This window comes from Hermetia illucens, chromosome 2, assembly GCF_905115235.1.
Source record: "Hermetia illucens chromosome 2, iHerIll2.2.curated.20191125, whole genome shotgun sequence".
NCBI classification, from domain to species: Eukaryota; Metazoa; Arthropoda; class Insecta; order Diptera; family Stratiomyidae; genus Hermetia; species Hermetia illucens.
In genome coordinates, this window is record NC_051850.1 from 26,797,550 (window position 1) to 26,820,277 (window position 22,728).

A 22,728-nucleotide genomic window follows, 5' to 3' on the forward strand; every position below is an offset into this window, starting at 1 on the left:
CAGGTATTTCCAGAAACCATTTCGTACGACACTGTTAATTGAATAATCAGCGATCCGTTATCATTGATGTTTTATGTAAGCAATGGGAGGCAGCGTAGCGCCAGAATACAGGATCAGCTCCTATTTGGCTATTAAAATCTACAAATATGAATAGAGGCGCTTAGAGAGTGCGTTCTACCGTCTCGTTGTATGCCAAGCAGCGAATATTTTGAATGAATTCTTAGTCACCATCTAAGTGAAACATTTAATGTCCTGCATCAACAGTGAATAAACCTACTCGGTGAAACGCCTTTATGTTACATTGCCGCTAAGACACCTTTCCTAAATAATTACAAAGTACGATGTATTACATTATCGTTCAGTTGGATTGCACAATAATGAAATATTTTTCCCTTATTCTCATATTCTTTGAACTTTAATATTTTCTATTTATACCATATGTTTGTGTATCTGTTAAAATGATAATGATGGTGTCATTCAAAAAGTCATCACTTACCAAAATGGGTTGCAACAAACTTAATAACTGAATTTATGAGGTAAAACGGCTATTTCATCCATTCAACTAACCGTCATTTCAAAAATAACAATTCACAATAGCAAGCAAGTTAGAATCTTCTTCTTGCCGCAGGTGCACTACCCACGGTCAAATAAATCAATGCCTCGGAAACGTTACCAGCGCAACTGTCAACTGCCACCCTCCCAAATGTCATCGGCCCGCTTTCGCTAGTAACATTTCACTCGGTCCTGTCCCCACAATCCACATCGTCATCCGAGGAAGTGCCGAACGACTCAATCAATCCAAAGTGGTTCGGGGAGAGCAGTTCCGTGCAGCCGAGTGGATGTAGTGGTGCCCGTTGTTCACTGCAAGTGAATATGAATGAACTGCCGTCCGCGTAGAGGAAAAAAGAAATGGACGACTCGGATCGTACTCGACAAGTGCATCTCTGGCTTGAGGATACACCGACGGCGCTCGCATCGAGTCTGGTCTGAGTTGAGTCAAGTCGAGACGGGAACGAGCTGCTCGGCGCGCACCAGTTGTTAATTCGCGGTCGAGTCTCGATTATGGCAGACTTCTTGAGTGCTCCAGCTCCAGTGAACGCAGGCGAATTAGATGTCCGGCACTTGTGCATTGTGTAGTGAGTCTGTGATGCTCTACGTTCGGTGCCGTGCCTTGTGTTTGGTTACGTTCGCGCACAGATGAAACACGGCGGATGATGGTCTAAAGTGAACCTAGAAGTGTAGCAAGAAAGTGCCTTGCCGGATGTAATTTCGAGTTTATTGTTGTCGCAGCCGCCGTCTCCGCTCCGCCGCGAATCCCCGTCGCCGCCGCTCCCTGACTTACAAGTTGCAGGCCGTAGACACCTTTCTGTCCTTTGGTTTGCATGCATGTCGCGCCGTGAATCGCTGTCGCTTGGTTGCAGCACAAATTCCGGGTTGCGAGTTGAATAGTTGTGGCCGCGGCGACCCTAGTGCGGAGCAGTTCCGCGAGCGAATCGCAACTTCCTGGCGCTCCTTCCTTCGTCCCAAAGTACAAAATGCACGCGAATATGCGAGGACTTTTGCTGAGACATCTCGTGTTCGCGGCGATATGCTTCGAGTGCACTTCGTACACGGAATCAAGTACGCTGACGACAAATGCGCCTGCTGCAGTGCCTCCGCCCCCGCCGGTCTCCACCGCGAGCCATCCGACCGCGGCCCCTGCTCCCAACTGCTCGGCCGTGGCGCATTTGCTGCAGGCTCGCGGCCTCAAATCTTCAGATATTCCGAGCGATCCGACAAAGGGTAAGTTGCTCGCCGATAGATAGCAAGTAGAATGCGATGCGTATGCCTGAGAGGTACTAATTGGCAGCGCCTCGGTGGGAACCTGTGCTCCGCGCTCCCAGGCGCTCTTCACTTGCCTGGGCCGGTTGGAGGGTCGTCTCCCCACGCGAGAGACAAAAACGCTCCGTCCTGGCCCCATTCCTCGCTTTTTTTAGGTGCAAGACAGGTATTTCATTAATGAAGCAATCGCACGTTGGCCAGGACGGGAACGACTGCCTTGGAGCGGCCCACTCGAAGGAATTCCACATTTTTTCCCACTCCGTGCGAACCGGATCGTTGTCTTCTTCGAGATTTATACCTCATGAGTCACGTCGAAACCGGCCGGATTTGTTCTTTTAACACTTCTTCCCCCCGTGATGGCATTTGCAAGTTTACTTAAATTCAAGTAACGCATTCCATCGACGCTGGAGCTCTCCATGAGGAGCGGACGGATGTGTTGATGCGAATGCAAAATGGTGTGGATTCTCGAGCAACAGGGCCCAGCAAGTGCTTCAGGTCCATAAATAAGTTGAGAATGCGAAACCGGATAGTTTGTAGTCCACTTGATTTATTTTAATTAGAACAGAAGGCGAAACAGGAATAAACGTGTTCCATGCGACTTAAGGCCAAGCGTTTTTCAACACTTATTTCGATCTGAAGGCGTCACAGCAGACGAATGCGCCGAAAACCTGGGTGTCGAACGAGGCGGAGGAGCGTGGTCGGCTGGCGAAAACCCTCCGCTAATTTATGCTGGAATTTCAAATGCAAAGTGTGCACAACGGGCCGATCGCGGCACGGCGATGAGCAGAACGCCTCATCGACAGTTCAGTCATGTCGCGGTTCCTCATTAGCATAACGCAAAGCGCCCCTACTAACTATGTCATCATCCTGCCGGAGGAGCGTAATCTCCGAACACAATATGAATGAAATGCACTCGCATTAGAAGCGATTTACTGAGATTAAAATGTGGTCAGCCCATTTCATCTCGGCCGCCGCTACTTACCTTGATGGCCGAGTCGAATATGTAGACCCATTCATACCTGGGTGGGCTAAGGGCCTGGTATGCGGGCGCAGGAGCGCCGAAACCGGTCCGGCACCACGACCTTCTCTTGAATGCGAGGGTTCTCACCGCTGCACCGACCAGGTCGTGTTGTAACGTTCGACGTGCATTCAAACTCCACGGAAATCGGTGCAGGACCCATAAATTTGATAAGCCACACTTGAGCCCGGGGAAAATTAAGATCAAATTATTATCAAGTGAGAACGAGTCCAATTCGAAATGGAAAACTCGATGGTGTAGGCTCGAAAGCAAACGAATGTGCAGAGGTAGGTGCAAGGTATGCGGCGAATGACCAACGGCTGAACCTACTCATTTCCAGGAAAATGCATGTACTTTTCTGCCCGGAGACGTCCCGATCATTTCTCATCTATTGTGAGTTGGTCTTTTATGAAATATTTTGTTGGAATGTGTTAAGATGACACTCATGGCAGGATCGCTTTTGGTTGTTTGTTCTTTATTGTCTTCCCGTCTTCCGCTGTCTGCGTGCAGGTATCCTGGCTCCTGAGTTATTTCGTTGCAAGAATGTCTGCTAATTGGTGTAAGGCCTCGTGGTAGTTTTGGACTAGTTTTAAGTTGAAACAATATTTGAGCCAGCTGCTTGCCCGTTCTAATGAAAGATAGACCCTTCGTCGGCATATGTGGCCAATCTAAAAGATCTGATCTAGTGATAATCACACTGACATGGAGGTACAGATATTTCCTCAAACACTTTCTAACATAGTGTCGTTAACAATTGATTATATAAGGGAAAGCCATCTTTCATGAAAATACTATTTGCTCTCAAGATAGCGCCATTTCAATTAAAGGGATCCTCGCAAGTAGTATCAAAGCAAGTTTGGGGATATTACATAACTTGAATATTATTCCATGTAATTCAATAATTATTCTATCCGGCAACCACTCTATTATTATTATTCTGTTAAGGGGAAGTCGCACCGCGTCCTTAAAGAACTATTGTGCCCCTTTTACTGGTTAGAACTTTAATATATTCCCTACTTCCAGATCTTTCAACTTTGCATTTGGTGTTAAGTGTTCTCCCAGATGCCTCGACCTACTTTGCACAAGTGCCGGACACTGTCCCAGGACGTGTATAGAGGTTTCATCACACTCCGCACAAAATCTGCAGGCAGTGCCCATAGATATCCCTAGCTTCCCTAGGTGATAGTTTAGCCGAAAGTAACCAGTGAGAATTCCCACTATGATTCGGAGGTTCTTTTTGGTGAGGTTTAAGCAATCCTTTGTGCGAATGGGTTTCTATCCCCCAATGGAGTGCTCCATCCCTGATAGGCCAGTATAGTTGTCTAAACCGTTTCTCTTCATTTCTTAGTGGCATAGCCACGAAATCGTTTCCGATTCCATAGAAGGGTTCTGGTTCGTGTAAAGGCGTCCCTGCTCTCTTCTTGTCTAGTTCGTCCGCTGCCTCCCAACCCAGCATGACCTGGAACCCAGAGTATCCAGACCTTGTTGGACGAGCCGAGTGTATTCAGTCTCTAAAGGCATTCCCATACCAGTTTAGAATTCACATAGTTGGACCCAAGTGCTTTGATCGCTGCTTGGCTTTCGTTGAGAATAGCACTGTCCTGCCCCCTGTAGTTGCTTTGAAAATTAAAGGACTCACATCTGTCTATGGGGTATATTTCCGCCTGGAATATGCTAACGTACCTGCCCATTGGCTCGTAGTACATTTTCCTTTGACCAATGACACCGGCACACGGTCCCTCTGTTGTGAGGGATCCGTCAGTGTACCAAGTAATCAGTTGTTGGTTTAAGCCATATGTGCAGCCTTTTTCTCCCAGTTTGCCTTGTTACTCCAACGTGTTTCAAAATTCTTATCGAAGTGAAACCTTGTTGTCATGTTATTCCTTCATCATCATCATCATCAACGGCGCAACAATCGGTATCCGGTCTAGGCCTGCCTTAATAAGGAACTCCAGACACCCCGGTTTTGCGCCGAGGCCCACAAATTCGATATCCGTAAAAGCTGTCTGGCGTCCTGACCTACGCCATCGCTCCATCTTAGGCAGGGTCTGCCTCGCCTTCTTTTTCTACCATAGATATTGTCCTTATAGACTTTCCGGGTGGGATCATCTTCATCCCTACGGATTAAGTAACCCGCCCACCGTAACCTATTGAGCCGGATTTTATCCACAACCGGACGGGCATGGTATCGCTCATAGATTTAGTCATTGTGTAGGCTACGGAATCGTCCATCCTCACGTAGGGGGCCAAAAATTCTTCGGAGGATTCTTCTCTCGAACGCGGCCAAGAGTTCGCAATTTTTCTTGCTAAGAACCCAAGTTTCCGAGCAATACATGAGGACTGGCAAGATCATAGTCTTGTATAGTAAGAGTTTTGACCCTATGGTGAGACGTTTCGAGCGGAACAGTCTTTGTAAGCTGAAATAGGCTCTGTTGGCTGACAACAACGGTGCGCGGATTTCATCATCGTAGCTGTTATCGGTTGTGATTTTCGACCCTAGATAGGAGAAATTATCAACGGTCTCAAAGTTGTAGTCTCCTATTTTTACTCTTCCTGTTTGACCACTGCGATTTGATGTTGGTTGGTTGGTTTTCCGTGCTGACGTTGCCACCATATATTTTGTCTTGCCTTCATTGATGTACAGCCCAAGATCTCGCGCCGCCTTCTCGTTCTGGATGAAGGCAGTTTGTACGTCTCGGATCATTCTTTCCATGATGTCGATATCGTCAACATAGACCAGTAGTTGGGTGGACTTAAAAACGATCGTACCTCTCGCATTTACCTCTACATCACGGATCACTTTCTTGAGGGCCAGGTTAAAGAGGACGCATGATAGCGCATCCCCTTGTCGTAGACCGTTGTTGATGTCGAATGGTCTTGAGAGTGATCCTGCTGGTTATATCTGGCCTCGCACATTGGTCAGGGTCAGCCTAGTCAGTCTTATTAATTTCGTCGGAATATCGAATTCTCTCATGACCGTGTACAGTTTTACCCTGGCTATACTATCATAGGCGGCTTTAAAGTCGATGAAAAGATGGTGCAACTGTTGTCCATATTCCAACAGTTTTTCCATGGCTTGCCGCAGAGAGAAAATCTGATCTGTTGCTGATTTGCCTGGAATGAAGTCTCTTTGGTATGAGCCAATGATGTTCTGGGCGTATGGGGCTATCCGGCCTAGCAAGATAGCGGAGAATATCTTATAGATGATACTCAGCAAAGTGATACCTCTATAATTGCTTCACTGTGTGATATCTCCCTTTTTATGTATGAGACAGATAATGCCTCTTTGCAAGTCATCAGGCATTGATTTGCTGTCCCACACCTTGAGCACAAGTTGATGAACCACTTGGTGTACTTGGTCGCCTCCATATTTAACCAATTCGGCTGTAATTCTACCGACTTCTGACGACTATGTTTGTGGCCGTATTTATGCTTACTTTTTCAGGTGGTTGTGAAGATCATTTGTTGATGCTTCATCTCCAGGATCTCTGTTGACTGCGGTTATTGCAGCATCCATTTCCCTCTTATAGGTGTTGTGGATGGTTTCAGTGTCAACTCTCACCTGATTGTCAGAGGGGATTCTGGGTGGCATTGTTATTCGAGCTCGGAACACCATGCCAACGAGATAGCGATCCGAGTCTTTATTGGCCCCCCTATGAATGTCAGAACAAAACATTCATCAAGGCTGAGGTGGCGGCGTTCAATCAGCATGTAGTAAATTTGGTTGAAAGTGGTCCCGTCTGGAGAGTTCCACGTATGTTTGTGGACCGCTTTCCGCACAAACCAGGTACTTCCAACAACCATTTCGTGTGACACTGCTAATTGAATAATCCACAGTCCATTATCATTTGTATTTTGATGTATGCTATGGGAGCCAACGTATCGCCTGAATACGCGCTCCGTCCCTACTTGGCTGTTAAAATCCCCAAGTATGATTTGGATATCATCATCTGGTACAGGCTTGGAGAGTTCGTTCTACTGCCTCGTAGAAGGTATCGTTTTCCGACTCTGCAGTCTCCTCTGTTTCTATGTTTCTAAATTTGCCTCGCAAGTCTATTTGCTTATGCAAGTTCATAGCCGTTCGCTCATGTTTTCTAAGCCGATAACAGCAGGTTACATTTTTGGGCTGAGTAAGAAACCTACTCCGAGCACATGGTTCACTGGATGGCCGCTATATTATATGTTGTAGTGACTCTTCTCCAGGAAATCGGCCCTTGTCCAACGCATCTCCTGCAACGCTGCTACATCAACACGTTCCATGAGAAAATGCGCGAATCGTTATTCCGTTTTCGTTACTGGGTTTGTCGTTGTAACATCAATCCATTCCGAGGCTCCTGTTGTAGCTTCGTAACAAGTTGTTTTCCGTGTAGGGGTGTCAGCACTACCCAACCCTCAACCTGGAGGACCAGTTGGTACAATTTGTCCCATTTTTAGGCGCGGAAGACTCGCCTTCATCCTTCTCCGTCTGCAGCTTTTCGTTAAAAAGAGCTCCCAGCGGTCACCATGTGGAGGTGGACATAGGGTTTAGTAGTAGAGCTGTTGGTGTTGGCACGATGTTGTTATTATGGGGGATAGCAACATCAGTAATGTACGCGGAGCGATCAGTCTTGTCAACTAACAGTACGTCAGGTTTGTTATGCGGAATGTGGCAATACGTCAGAACTTGCCGGTCCCACTACATGCTGTAAGCAGAATTATCAAGTACTGCATGCGGTTAATATCTGTAAACCGGACATGATCCCGTAATCAGCCCATGCAAGGTTTTGATGGATAACCTTACATACAGCATTATGCCTGATGATGTATTGCACCGATGACATAACAGTATAGCCAGAAATGAGATGATCCAATGTCTCCGCCGAACCACACAAAGACAATTCACGTGTTTACTGTGCATTGCCTTCAACTTCATTCATCGATCCGCTCTTGGTCCGACTTCCCCCCCTTCAGAGGATTGAAAGATCGGTCCTTCGAGTTAAGTGGAGTCAGTCCACAGTCTGCCTCACAGACAACGCGTAGCGAGTTGAATTGGCCGCGATGTTGTGCCGCCACGTTAACCACGCCCCTACCTTCTATTTCACGAGGCAGGTTCATCCGCTCCACGGCAGAATTTGGATGATGCATTCGGAATTTGGACATAGTTGTCCGTATCCGCAGCTGGACGTTTTCCAGATCGGTTTTCGTCCACGGCAATATTTAAATACATAAGCCAGTGAAGGGATAGTGAATACATTCAACGCGCTTACTTTATTCTTCCCCGAGAGATGCGATTTCAACATCAATTTCACATGTCGCATGAATTTGGACAGCAGAACATCCTTCACATCACGATCTCGAGTTCCTTGCAGAATTCCTAGGTACTTGTAGAAATGTGTCTCAGTCATAGCTTAGATGTGTAGGCCACCTAGCATTGGTGACCGGCATGCGGCTCGGGATGACCTTTGCGGATGGCTTGGATTCGATACTTGTCTAATCGAAATTCCATCCGAATATCACGGCTGAACATTTCTACTATTCGCAATAGATTTCTAAGATGGTCGTCAGTACTAGCATACAGCTTGATTTCATCTAAGTACATCAAGTGTGTCAGTTCGAACTTAGCACGTAGGCCATATTTAATTGCAAAACCATGCCCTCTAGCATCATTCAGTAGCCATGAAAGGGGGTTCAGTGCCATACAAAACCAAAGGGGACTCAACTTAATCCCCCTGGAAGATGTCCCTCCGAATACGAATGGGATGTGAGGTATTAGCACCCTCAAATGTACGCACTGATATGGTGGTATGCCACCCTGCCACGACTGTCTCCAAAAACTTTATTAGTTTCGGATCAATGCCATACAGATGTAGGACGTAGATTAGCCAGGTATGCGGGGCGCTACCAAAAACCTTGGCATAATCGATATAGCAACTAAAGAGGTGTCTATGGCCTCTAGTTGCTTGTCCTACAACTACCGAGTCGATAATGAGTTGCTCTTTGCAACTCCTTGGCCTAACTCGGCAGCCCTTCTGCTCCTCGGACAGAATGTTGTTGATCTCGAGGTGCGCATTGATCCTTCCACTAATAATGAACGTTATGAATTTGTAGAGGGTTGGTAAACAAATAATCGGTCTTGTATCTGCGGGGCCCTGCACCGTATCCTTCTTAGGGATAAGGTAGGTATTCTCCGCAGTTAGAAATGGTAGAAATTCCTCCGGCCGACTCATGATCTGATTTGACTGTGTACGCTGGTAAATTTCTTATACCAGAAATTCTGCACCCGATCCAGACCTGGTCTCCTCCAGTTCTTCGAGTTGTTTATGGCTCGTCGAACTTCCTCTTCGGTAACATTCGCAAAATTCATGCCAGACGTTGTGGCATGGCCTTCGACGGTGATCCACTCAGGGTGGGTAACCCCCAAAGTCCACCCAATACTCTTCCGCTTCCGTCACCGAAAACTGCGCTGGCTGGACGCTCTGTTGGGATTCGTTGGGAGATCTGAAAAAGCTCCGATAATTCCTCGCGTACGTTACATTCTGAACACGTCTTTTGTCATACCATCGTAACCGACTGCATACGACAGAAGTTTTCTGCTTTAATGTCCGGAATTTCAACTACGGGTCTCTTATTCGGGATGGCATAGTTTCTGTAAGCACTCTGCACTTTATTTCTCTATCCGTCTGCTGGCATTGCCAATGCTAATTTGAATCACCCTAGCAATGTCCTGCCTTAGTGAGTCCGGCCGATGTTCCAGACGAATTTTCCATGGGGGATCTCTTTGGTCACTCAAACCAATAACAGAAAAGCGAATCTTCTGACCGTGCAATCTGATGGCCGCAACTGCACCGCAATACACGAGTGATTGTAGTTGCAGCAGCGACATATCAGCACACAGCCGAGATGCAATCTCATCATTGATTTGAGATAGAATACCCGGAGTCGCAAGAGCCTGGGAATACCTAGTCTATGCAAAGGATCCATATCCGAGAATTCTATACACGCTCTTTGGAGTTCGTCCGGAACCTCAGCTGGACGGTGGCGAAGAGTGCTTCGGCGAGTACTGAAACTGTTGCCTGCAGTGCGGCATGGTGTGGTTGATACCGCTGCCTCTGCCCCCATCGACTCTCGGTCACCAGTTTCCCCGATGACCTCAAGTCGAATACGCTCCCCTCTTCAGTCCATTTCATCTGCTGCCTACGCGAACCTGCTGATTATTTAAAATTATTATTTATTATTAAACCCACATTTTGACAGCACGTTAAGCCTGGAATTAGTTTCTTAAGATTTTCACCTCTTTACGAAAAATCCGAATACTCGTACGTTCCATCGCTATTTGAAGTTTAACTTCCCTTTTGAACCAGCACATAACCCAGAATATATTTTCCCACATCCTTTCACTAGTGAGTTGAGGGCTGACCCTGCCGTCAGTGTTATTGCATTACGAAAGAATTTACCCAAATAATCTGTTCAAAAGGCAGAATAGCAGATTTGAGTTTCCCAGGAGCGCCAACGAGAGAGGTACATAGCGCAGGAAAGTTGTAGACGATTATAAACGAGTTTGCAGCGACTATGAATTCCTCAAATGGGCTGAGCGGGTTATGATTATCACAGCGTTAGACAGGCTTTGGTGTTGGAGCAATTTAGAATTGTTTGTTCTAATAAACTCGAGGACGCGGTCATCAAACCCAAATACCGAAAACGCAACATCCGGGAAGCAATAGTCTAACACGGGCTGGTGTTTAATTTTTCAAATTCTTCTTAATCATTCTAAGCTGACTTTTTAATGGACCCCAATAAGTTCTCCTCTGAAATTTGATGAAGAATTTGCAAAAGCCGACTCAAATCGGTTCTTAATAAAACATGCACCACCTACCTATCTACATACATCACTCTAACCCACACCAGTTGGTGAAGATAATTTCTATCCTTTACTTGAGTCGTTAAATAAATTTAACTAATGCCGAAAGTTTGCGTTTCTTTCATTTGAGGCTACCATGTCTTCTCAAGAAACCGGATAACCGGTTAGGTTGCATTCAAATGGACTTTTTTTTCCCATCAGTGCGAATACCTTTGGGATTATCACCTTACATGGCTTTCGGACGTCATGCCTCAATTTTAAACACATATTTAGTATTCAATATTGAAATGTCTCATTTGAATTAAAATTTTAGATTCTTTTCGTTTGGAGTGTGTAGACGACAGAATTACCTGGACCTTGGGTGTACATCAAGCCATAAAATGATTAGTTTATGACGTGCTAATTTAGTTTCTTACTTTGTAATTAAGTTGTATGATTTTTATGTGATGGGTTGGAATTCTTTCGGGCTCCCTTCTTTCTCATGATGACCGCATGGACCACAAATTGTACTCATTTCGGTAACGTCTTACTTTAAATAGCCTCAATCATTCTCGGTGACTCATGGGTTTCGATGGAGCACTTATGAGAAGACCAATGCGAATGCTCAAGTGTTTGGATATCTTCTGAATCATGTTTAAATCGGGACCATGGCTAATCTATGTACACAATAATTTATCCAGAGCTCAGAACCTTGTGGGTATTCGTGAACGCATAGTTCTTATGGTTTGGCTTCGAAGTCCTATATTTTTTATTGAGTGGTCGAATTTAGCCTCCAACGTTCCCATGAAAGATGTTTTCCTAGTTTTGCGATTGCAACAAAGAGAATTCTCTTTACAAGTTACTTACGTATTGAAAGACAAGTTGTAAATATTGTGATAGGATCATTAATTATCCGATTGGGTATTTCGGAAGGATTGCAACACTCCCACCCGAACATAAACCACGTCTTATTTATCCTCATACAACGATGGTCTTGGAAAAAAATTTGCTTCATTGAAAACAACACTGAAAGTAACGTGGAGCTCCTAATCCTGCTTATTTTTTATGAGATAAATCGTCAATGAATCTTCTTTCAATGTTCTCCAGGAGATACATCAGCGGCAGATTTGTTAATGTTTTCAGCTTTCTGGTTTATATTTTATAGCATCTTGCGTCTGCCCTGATGATGTGATCTGGAATAAATCAACAATTCCGGGCCAGGAAAAACAGTCGAGTGTGTATTTGTTTACTTTATCACCTTAGGATATCCACTCAGAATGTGAGAATAGTACAGCATCTTCCCACCTATTCAGGGCTTCCTGTATGGCTGCGTATTACGGCCTTCCTAAATTTAAAATTCAGGAATGGAACCGGCACTGGTGCTGGTGATATGGTGGAGGTGCAAAGGCAAAGGCAAGGCTTCACCGCCATCTGGCATGTGAAATGAAATAAACAATTTTCGACATTAACATTCGTTTGAGGCAACATAAGCATTATGTATGTTGTAAACATACATATTTGCCCAAAACATAACATGGCTATGTAATAGGCGATGAAATGAATTATAAGCTTGGAATGCCATAAATTTTCAGTAAATTTAGCTATGTCGTAAGGGGATGCTCTCGGCGAGCTGTAATCTCACATTCATTTCCCATAGATCCATCGGTTATCCAGTTGCGAGCTTCACCTTGTGTTCAATATCCTAAATCGAATTCTGAATTGGATTAGATTCCAGCAGGTTCCTCCGAACCGGCATCCATGTACGCATATCCAAACACAAGATTATTTTCGTTCGCCCGTGGAGATTTGATTTACACATTCTAACATTTCTTCACGACGAGAGAACATTCAAATGTGCAATCAATTTAATTTATTTAAACACAAACCGTCGGAAATCGATTCAAAGTAATCGAAAGATAATTTATTCGTATATAAAGAGTAAATGAAGCTCAGTTTATTAGAGCGAGTGTGCCGTTCTTGATCATTTTTTTCATTAAATTCTGTTGAATAAAGCAACCTTTTTAAGGTTTTGTGTGAAACAAAACCTTATTAGAATCGAGTCGGTGTCTTTTTTTTTAAGATTTTGTTTGCAAAACAAAAGCTTATTTTTTTTTTATGGAGGTGGAAATCTTACAAAGGCACTGCCGCGCCACTCTTACCCACTAAAGCCACCCCCACTTTCTCCTTCCTCCTTCCCCGCGGAACTTCCGCAAAGCATTACCTCGCGGGGTGGACTGCGCTTTAAGCGACCAAACCTTCCGTTCTTCGCGTCCTCCTTGCGAACTCCACTCTTCCAAGTTCCAAGTTCCTCCTATATTCTTTTGATTGTGGAGTTCACCGCACATCAGTTTCACTCCGACTTCAACATTTCCCCGACGATGCTCTGCGGGCTTACGTTGGTTTTCAGGGAGTCTTCCAGACTCCTCCTTTCTGAGAAAAATCGTGGACAGTGGAATAAAACATGCTCCGGGTCTTCAGGTGTGCAACCACATTCAGGACAAAAGGGAGAATCATCCAGGCTGAATTGGTGCACGTACTTCCTGTAACCAACATGTCCTGATCTCGCCGTGTCGTCGCTGGAATCACTCCTCAATACGCAATAACACACACTGCCTCACCTGATATTGTTCTAAAGGCGCTGCACACCTTAGTGGTCCTAAGCGGTAAGTCATATTTACCCTCCTACGATTACTCTCACACGCTAGTGCTTCCTCCCCAACTGGTGCCGCGTATAATAGTGTGGAGTGAACCACTCCGGCCACAAGTAATCTGCGACTGTATTTTGGGCCTCCAATGTTAGGCATCATCCGCACTAATGATACGCTGGTATTTGCCGCTTTCTCACAGGCATAGTCCAGGCGCTAATGGTTTCGTTAGCGTACATTTCAACGTCTTTAGGTCGTTTCCCGACGACAACCACAGCTAGATCATTTGCGAAACCGATTATCGTGGCCTCCTTTGGCACGGGAAGGACAAGGACCCCATTGTACATGACGTTCCACAGGAGAGGACCCAATACTGAGCCCTGTGGTACTCCTGCGATGACGGTGTACTGCTTGGATCAATCATCCGTGTCGTACCAAAGTGTCCTCTCCGAAAGATAACTGTCGAGGAGCTTGGTCATATAACTAGGGACACCCGTTTTAGCCAGTGAACTTTTTATCCACTCCCAACTTGCGGAATTAAACGCATTTTTGATGTCCAACGTCACCACGGCACAGCATTTTTGATGTCCAACGTCACCACGGCACAGCATTTTTTAGACGACATCGCGTCTCGAGCCAGCCTCAAAACAACGTTTACGGCGTCGATCGTTGAGTGGGTTTTACGAAATCCAAATTGTCACTCCGATAGTTCATCTTTATATTCAATGATAGGGAGTAGTCTGTTGTAGATGACCCTTTCGAGCATCTTTCCTGCTGTGTCGATGAAGCAAATCGGTCGGTATGATGATGGGTGTCTTGGGTGCTTATTCGGCTTCGAGAGTAAAACTAGTTTTTGCCTCTTCCACCGGTCGGGGAAAATTCCCTCTACCATGGATGTTTCAAAAACACTGATAAACCACTCGGGTCAGGTCTTAAGTTTAAGAGCTTTATTGGGAACAACATCCAGACCGGGTGCTTTGTTATCACCAATTCTCCGGCAAATTAGTTAGTTCCTCCTCAGTTACCGCAGGTATGGTGTAGACGTCCAATGCTTGCTTATGTTGCTTGTGAGCTTGAAGAGCGCCACCACGATATCGAGCAGAAGATGCGGGCAGGTCAGTTGTGGTATTCGCTCTCTCATCTTCTTCATAACTATCGTGTACGCTGTTCTCCAGGGGCTTTGATCTGCCTCTGCGCAAAGTTCCTTGAAGCATTCTCCCTTGCTGGTCCGTATAGATTGCTTAAGCCTACCTCGAAGGTTCACATATATATACATATATTTCTCGTCGAAGTCCGGTATTCCTCTAGATCGTTGGCAGATCCTTCTAGCTCGAAAATATGCATCCCGTAACACCGCGATCTCTTCATTCTATCAATAATTTGAGCGCCTTTCTGCGAGAACTCGTCGCCTCGGCATAGAAGCGTCGCATTCTCTCGTTATGCGTCCCATCATTTGCTCTATCTTTTCTGTAGCCGCACCACCGGGATTTTGGCCTTCCAATAGCACCTCTATGAATGCACCCTCTTCAAACTTTTTCACGGACCAGCTCCGGTTTCCAGCTCCGCGGGAACGTACATCGCCGCATGGCTCAAATTCGATCTAGAAGAAAATTTCCTGGTGGTCGCTGTGAGTATAATGCTCACTGATAAACCATGCCATTCTCCTCGTCAATGTGGTACTCACATATGTCAGATCAATTATGGAGCCCGACCATGTCCCACGAAAAGTGGAAACATTTTCCGTATATTAAAGCACCAAGTCTAGCTCCGTGAAAGCTTCGAGCAAGACACGGTCCCTGGTGTTCGTAATGCGACAGCTCAATCCATGGGCCAGGCGTTGAAATCACCCGCTATGATCTTGGGGTTTCGACTTCTTGCATCCGACACTAGCATACCTAGCATTCCTTCGAATTTTGCTATCGTCGCGCTTGGTGGAGCATTGCAACTATATATATAGATACCAGCTATTTTTGCCCTGACAAATCCAACTTCTGGAAACTCCATCACTTCTTGAATGGCTTGATTTCCACATGCCCATATTGTCGCCTTGCCAGTTACATCTGCAGTCCAGGCACCGCTCTTATTATTGCGATAAGGCTCGCTGATTATGGCAGCTTCGTTTCCCTTCTCATAGATGATCTGCGAGAGAAGGTCTTGCGCTGCCTCGCAGTGGTTGAGGTTGATTTGTATCAACCTCATTTCTTTACTGCATTCAAGGCTCTCCTAAACACTGGGCATCTGCTGCTGCCTGCAACGTGCCGACAGTCGACGCCCTTTTTTTCCTTGCAGAGCATGCATTCAGGCTCACCCTTGCACTCCCTGAACATATGGCCTTCTCACCGGTGCATTTCGCTGCTATGTGGCCGAATTCCAGGCATCTAAAGCAGCGCTTAAGGGATACCCGCTCCCTGTGTCGGCAAACGACCCAACCTATTTTTACTTTCCCAGCCGCCAGCAGTTTGAACGCTGCTTCAACTGGTAAGCTTACGATTGCCGCTTGCGTGCCTCCATATGCTTTCCTCAATCCCCTGATTGCGGAATCTTGCAAGCCAGGTGGTCCGAACTGCTTTTCTAAGGCGTCGCAAATATCCTCCTTGGTCGTGATTTCATCAATGTCCTTACATTTAATAACAGTCTCCTGCTTTCTGGCCCGTATTTGTGCGTCTTCTCTTAAGGACTTCTCCACCTTGCCGAGGATTAATTAGTACTACTTCCGTCTTATGCTCTGCAAGCTGTAGACCAACATTCTCTAAGGATTTAATCTCATAGACTGCTTCATTTGCATACAGCTCGACTTCTTCAAGAAGGCGTGCAACAACCGTCACACCAATAACGTCCGCGAAACCAATGGAGGCCACACCAGTAGGAAGGTCTAGCGTCGGTACTCCGTTATATATAATAATCCACAAGAGTGGCCCTAGGACAGACCCTTGTGGAACTCCCCATGTCGTTTGGTATAATTTGATTTTTTCATCTGATTCGCAGCACAGAATCCTATCGATTAGGAAGTCGGCAACGATGCGGATCAGGTACTTCGCCACGCCTAAGTTGATTAGGGACTCAAGTATCTTATTCCATCTAGCGGAATTGAAGGCACATTAAGTGCGGTCTTACTGTGTTAGCTACTACACCCAGCGAAAGAATTATATGTGCAAAAATATATTTGGTATGATTTCTTTTTATAATAATTGTTATTATTCATTGAGTACGCAGATAACTTCGTGTATGTGTGTAGTTTCTTAACACAATCGGTTTTTTTCATTTTCGCTCTGTTGCGGTACCGTTATTTAACAAAAACCTGCGGCGGCGTCTGTCTGTTGAAGGAAATATTTATATGTGCATTTCAATAGCGATAGTGTTTTGAAGCGCGCAGTGTGAAAGTAATTACGTTTTGTGAGTATTTTAATCAGTAAGGAAATTCAAGAAGAAGGTAAATTTATATTTATAGATTAAAATAGTTATTTTTCGAACAGAAAAATTTTTTTAAAGCACTATGCCACGTAGAACCACTCTGACGGAAAATGAGCGTGGGATCGTAATTGGTCTTCATGAATCTGGTATGAAAATTGGGGAAATTGCTGCAAGAGTTAATCGCCATCGGAATACGATTAGAAACTTTCTGGACGACTCTGAAAATTATACCAAAATCAAGCGAAGTGGAAGAAAACCCATGGTTTGTGATAGGACCAAACGGGAAATCGGTCGCCTAGCTGTGTTCAAAAACATGAGTGCTGGACAAATTAAAGCAGAACTGGATCTGCAAGTGACTAGGCGTCGTATTCAACAAATTTTACATGAAAGCAGTAACATTCGATATGAAAACCGCAGTGCCAAACCCAGACTCTTCCCTCACCATAGGAAGGCACGTCTCCAGTTCGCTGAAAAATATAAATTTTGGCACGAAGAGTGGCGAAATGTCATCTTCAGCGATGAGAAAAAGTTTAATCTGGATGGACCAGATGGTTCCCAAAAGTATTGGCGAGATTCCAGACAACCACGACAGACGCGCTACTCTCGCAATTTCAGCGGCGGATCTCTGATGGTATGGGCAGGTTTCGGGTACCATGGAAAGACACCAATTTGCTTTATTTTGCATAAAGTCAACGCGCAAATGTACGTGGAACTCCTTAACGATGTATTGTTAGACTTTGCTGAAGATATTTATGGTGAGTCCTGGACTTTTCAGCAGGACAACGCTTCAATACATTCTGCTAAGTTTACAAAGCAATTCTTTGCTTCCAAAAATGTGCCTTTATTGGAGTGGCCTGCTGTCAGTCCAGACTTAAATCCAGTGGAGAATTTGTGGAGTATTCTTTCTCAGCAAGTCTATAAAAATGGCCGCCAATTTGACACCCTCAAGGACCTCAAAGAAGCTATCAAGGAAGAATGGGCCAAAATCGACGATTCTACGCTCCATTCCTTAATTAATTCTATGCCATTTAGATTAAGTCAAGTGGTTTATAATAATGGAGACCATACTAAATACTAAAATATCAATTCTTGTTTTTATAGCTTATCTTTCTTATTTTTTTTATAATCTAATTTACTTTTGCACATATAAATATTTCCTTCGGAGCTTAATTTTTTCACTTTATATTGACTAAAAGAGCCAACAGAATAAAAAGGGCAATCTATTTTTTGTATTCTTATATTAAACCTGTTTCAATAAAAATATAAACAAAATCAAATAAAACCACTTTTGTTATCAATTTCAAAATAATTGTTTGCACATATAATTATTTCGCTGGGTGTAGGACAACTGCATCCGTTGTAGACCTCCTCTTTCGAAAACCGAACTAATTTTTGGAGAGACCGCCATCCTTTTCGGCAATTGGAAGTAATCTGTAATAGATTACTCGTTCGAATAATTTGCCAGTATTATTTAGAAGGCATATCCTCTAGGACGAAGCTTCCCCCAAGGGTTTGTTTGGCTTGGGGACTAGTATTAATCTCTGCTTCTTCCATTGTATGGGGAATGCTCCTTCTTTAAGGCATGTGGTGAACGCTTTGGCAAACATATTTGGAGCTATTTTGAATGCTACCTTTATTGGGGATGTTATCCAAGCCAGGTGCTTTATTTCCAACAATTTTATCTGCAGCTTCGAGGACCTCCTTTTTACTTACCATGGGAACTTCTGCAGTGTCTATGTCGACAATGGGAAGGTTGGCGGTACTCACTTTCTGTGGGAAATTATTATTTTCATTAAGCAGAGTAGGGCAAGAAATCGGTGGGGAGCGTTTGCCTTTGACTTTCGATATTACCGTTTTATAGGCGCCACCCCAAGGGTTCGCGGCAACTTCCTTACACAGTCGCTCAAAATGTTCGCTTTTACTTTTTATTATGGCCACATGTAATTTCTTCCGAGCGTTTTTGTATTCTTCATGTAACTGCTCGTATCCAGATCGGTTTCTATTTCGCTGACTGCGCGTTCTGGCCTGAGGCAGGCCTTGCGGCATTCTCCGATTTCAGAATTCCACCAAAAGTTGGAACTCGCTTCTTGGATACAACATACCTCGGTATGGAGACGTCACATGCTCGCCGCAACTTTTCACCGATCTCTAAAGCTTTATCTTCTGTGCTTCCTTCAAGCGCTGTATTTTGCTGCAGAACTTTTTCGAAAATCTCCTCGTCAAACTTATTAGCTGCCCACCTTTCAGCTCTCGCCTGAGACCATTTCATTCGTGTACCATGCATGATTTCAAAATTGATAGCCTGGTGGTCGCTATGCGTATATTTTTGACTGACATCCCACTGGAGGTTTTTCGCTAAAACATCACTAACAAAAGTGACATCTATCACGGACGCCATTTCTCTCTTTTGGAAAGTGTTCACGCATCCAGTGTAGCAATTACAAGATTCAGATGAGAAAGAGCTCCGAGTAATATACGTCCTCTTACGTTCGTTTCTCTGCTGCCCCATTCTTCAGCCCATGCTATGTACAAATGGGATGGTTCTGCACTCAAATATACTCACAGAAGAAGCAAACAAAACCTTTCATACCTGAAGCGCCCAGCTTCCGGTTTCCCGACTTGTTTTTCATTAAATTATGTTGAATAAAACAATCTATTTTGAATTTTCATTAGACGCTTACATATGACATAGCTCCCGGAGATGTTTATTGCCTCGAGGAAACGATAATTCCATAGACTCAGCACGGTTTTTCAAAACCTCTGCGGGTCAACAGGTTCCCAGAGACGGTTAACATATTTTTAGAAATCTAATTACTTCAAAAAATTCCCACAATTATGCCCCACAGTCTCATTTTGACATTTAAATCTAAATTTAACTTTCTATCTATCGAAATCTATCAATTTATTGATTTAATCTCCATCATTTTCAGATTCAATCCATCGATTTTGTGATCTACCCGCAACGGGAAGCTGTTGTACATATAAAATAGAAACACATTTGTCATCCCATACGAAAGAAGCATTTCAGAAGAATACCAAGGACCTGATAGGAAAACTGTCCAATGTGCTGGGAGCACGAGCTCATAAACTTAATGGTAAGTAGCGCATTTCAGCTTTGATAGTTGAAACTACCGAGGCTTCTGCACGTGTATCTGGGGAATCGTAAATCAAAATCGTTTTGTATACTTTGAAAACGTGGTTTATGATCGGAAGCTATAGCTTTGTTATGGATAGCAAATAACATAGAATGCCGGATTGTATAAAGTGATACTGCTCAAATATTCTTATCAGTCATTGCGTACGTTATGAATTGTTTGGACGATAAGCAAGATAGTTGCACCTAAGTTTTCAGTGATAATATAAATAGAACGTCGATTACTTCAATGAAAATATCACATTGAATTGGAAGGGGTGGAAAAGTTGACTTTACGATGGATGGCTTGAAGTGGTTCAAATTCCATTTGATATTTTTCGGGCAAGATGGTTTTCCTCGTGGTGAATCAGATTATTTTCAGGTCGAGCCTACGTACATCTTTTCACAGCAGTAGCAGGTTTGCACTACAGTTGACAAGAAACATGATAGATTTATTGAACAGTTATTTTTCTAATCTTTTTTCCCCAAGAATAAGTTCGATAATTCAGAAGTACTATAAAGCGATATTTACTCTTTGATCAAGAAAAGAATGTAGAGAAAAGTAGCACCCATAAAAATGTCGGTTATGGGAAAAAGAACGCTGCAAGTGTGAAAGGTCTTATCATTCTGTTTGAAGAAACTTAAAGACTGCTGTATAAAACCTACAAGACTTGGAGGAGACAACTTTTGTCATTACTAGGAAGCGCTATAACTTCATATTGGAAATGTGGCGAAAAGTGACTATATAGGAATAGGAGACCTAAATTCAAATGTAATCTTTCTCAATTTTCTCTTCTCTAAACTTTCCTTTCCTTGAATTCTGGCCAACCTACCTGGCGCCTTTCGTCCTAACCCATCAAATGCATTTTATTGAAATTCCAAGGGGTTAAGAGTAGGAGAAAAGGATTGTAAATAGTGCCAAGAAACCTAGTTTGGCCACTGTGACCCGTTACGCCTCCCTACGGGATCAGCGGCGTCCGCACATGGTTGGCAACTATTTCAGGAATTTTATTATCTTCCGGTGTTCTATCTGCAAATCCAGTCCAGATAGCAAGGGACTACTTTTCTACATTCAGCAGCAAGAAAAACTCCGAAACCTTCTTTATCCTCTAGAGAGGGGTAGAACCGTTAGTGGGAGATGAATTGCATTTTTTTTAAATAAAAATATTAAAAAGGAAAGGAATTTTATTTATGTTGAGGTAGCAAACACTTCCCCACTATCCCAAAACTATCCCACGTTGTTCCACTAGTTCCTCTAGACCTGTCATAAACATTTCGCTTAGTAGAGGGGAAAGTGGGTTGCCCATTGCCGTGCCTGCGGTGGGTTTATAGTATTCATCCCGGTAGGTGAAATAGTTTTCATTCATACATATAGACGCTAGCTTTGTATATTGGCGATTTTCCCTCTTTTCCTTGTACCATCTATTCGTCATTCGTAAAAACTTCTGACGACTTGTTAACTACAAGTTTGCTATGCATTGTGATGACTTATTTTCTGTCCTATATGCTCCGGTCGCGTTTCGCAGGGACATTAGTTTCTGGGAGAGTATCTTCTTTCTTTCTTGCTCGCATTCGCATGCTCGGTGAAATTTGAAAAGTATGGTGTCTATTGGAATATGTTGCGCTGACATCTCATGCGTTAATTTTGGATTTGTATGGTATGCCAAGAGAGTGATCCTATCCAATTTTGTGAACTTCGATTTAATGCTCTTTATGATGAGGCTTCTATACAGTGTTCTGGTATATTTGTCGGTATGGCAGGTCTAGAGCAACTAATGGAACAACGTGGGATAATGCCTACTTTTTTGGTTAGATATGTTGATGATGTACTAGCCATCGTGGACAAATCGTTGTTGAATGGATTGCTAGAAAAAATCAACTAGCTCCATAAAAATATTATATTATATTATAATGGGAGAAATACTATTCCTGGACATCAAAATCATTAGAAACGGGGTAGACCTCGAGTTCGATATATTCAGGAAGCCCACAATCACCCAACGAATCATTCCTAGCAGCTCTTTCCATTTATACCAGCACAAATTCGCGGTCTTCCATAGCATGGTACACAGAATGCTAAACATCCCCCTAACGCGATCGAGATATATCAAAGAACTGGTTTATATAAAAAACACCGCGAGAAAAAACGGTTATAGCACCGACATTATTGACGTCTTTGCCAAGCACCAATGATAAGACAACAGTGAGATCGAGCATTACATACACCTCGTTGTGGCCCAGGATTAGTAATGCGCTTCCCCCTGGGGGGAATATAAGGCTCTGGGTTAAGTGAAACAAATCATTACAAAATAAGCACTGAAGAAGGACACATATTGTGTTCGAAACACGTGTTTGCTACCTCGACATAAATAAAATTCTATAGTTAAATTGGAAACCTATCCTTTTTAATATTTTTATTTTAAAAAAGAACTATAGTAAACTAAGGAACTATTTTTATAAAACTTATGCTTTTTGTTCTTCAAAGAGTGCGTCGGCGGAGACGAATTCATCCCGGCAATGTAGTCGTGATTCATGCCTCCGATGTGAAACCACGCGGATTCAGCGGAAGAATCCGGGATGTGATTCCGCCAATGGAATTACGGGGCAAATCTGACGCTTCGAGTGCTCTTTTTGGGAGCGTCCATCGGTGCAGCGAAGGTCTTTAGCCTTGACAAGGAGATCCACTTGGGCTCACCCCGAACGTCGAGGGCAAAGGTCGCGAGCCAATAAGGCGGCCTTTAGTGTCCGGTGCCAACTGTCCAACATCCCATTGGACTGCGGATTGTATGCAGTAGTCCTGCGGCATTTGAAACCAAGGAGCGTGCCTAACTGACAGAAGAGTAGACTCAAACTGACCGTGATGATTACGGCTGGTACACCAAAG

The 22,728-nt window shown here is 44.0% G+C and overlaps 1 protein-coding gene across 1 annotated transcript in view; it reads left to right on the plus strand.

The window, feature by feature from the left end:
- Window positions 1-710: 710 nt before the first annotated feature.
- The window catches only part of LOC119650140 (glypican-4), a 39,769-nt gene continuing 17,751 nt past the window's right edge, over window positions 711-22,728 (plus strand). Inside the window, exons 1-2 of the mRNA XM_038052672.1 lie at window positions 711-1,782; window positions 19,642-19,806. Of these exons, the coding sequence (XP_037908600.1) occupies window positions 1,536-1,782; window positions 19,642-19,806 (412 nt within the window). The 5' untranslated portion in view covers window positions 711-1,535. The remainder of the gene's footprint in view (window positions 1,783-19,641; window positions 19,807-22,728) is intronic.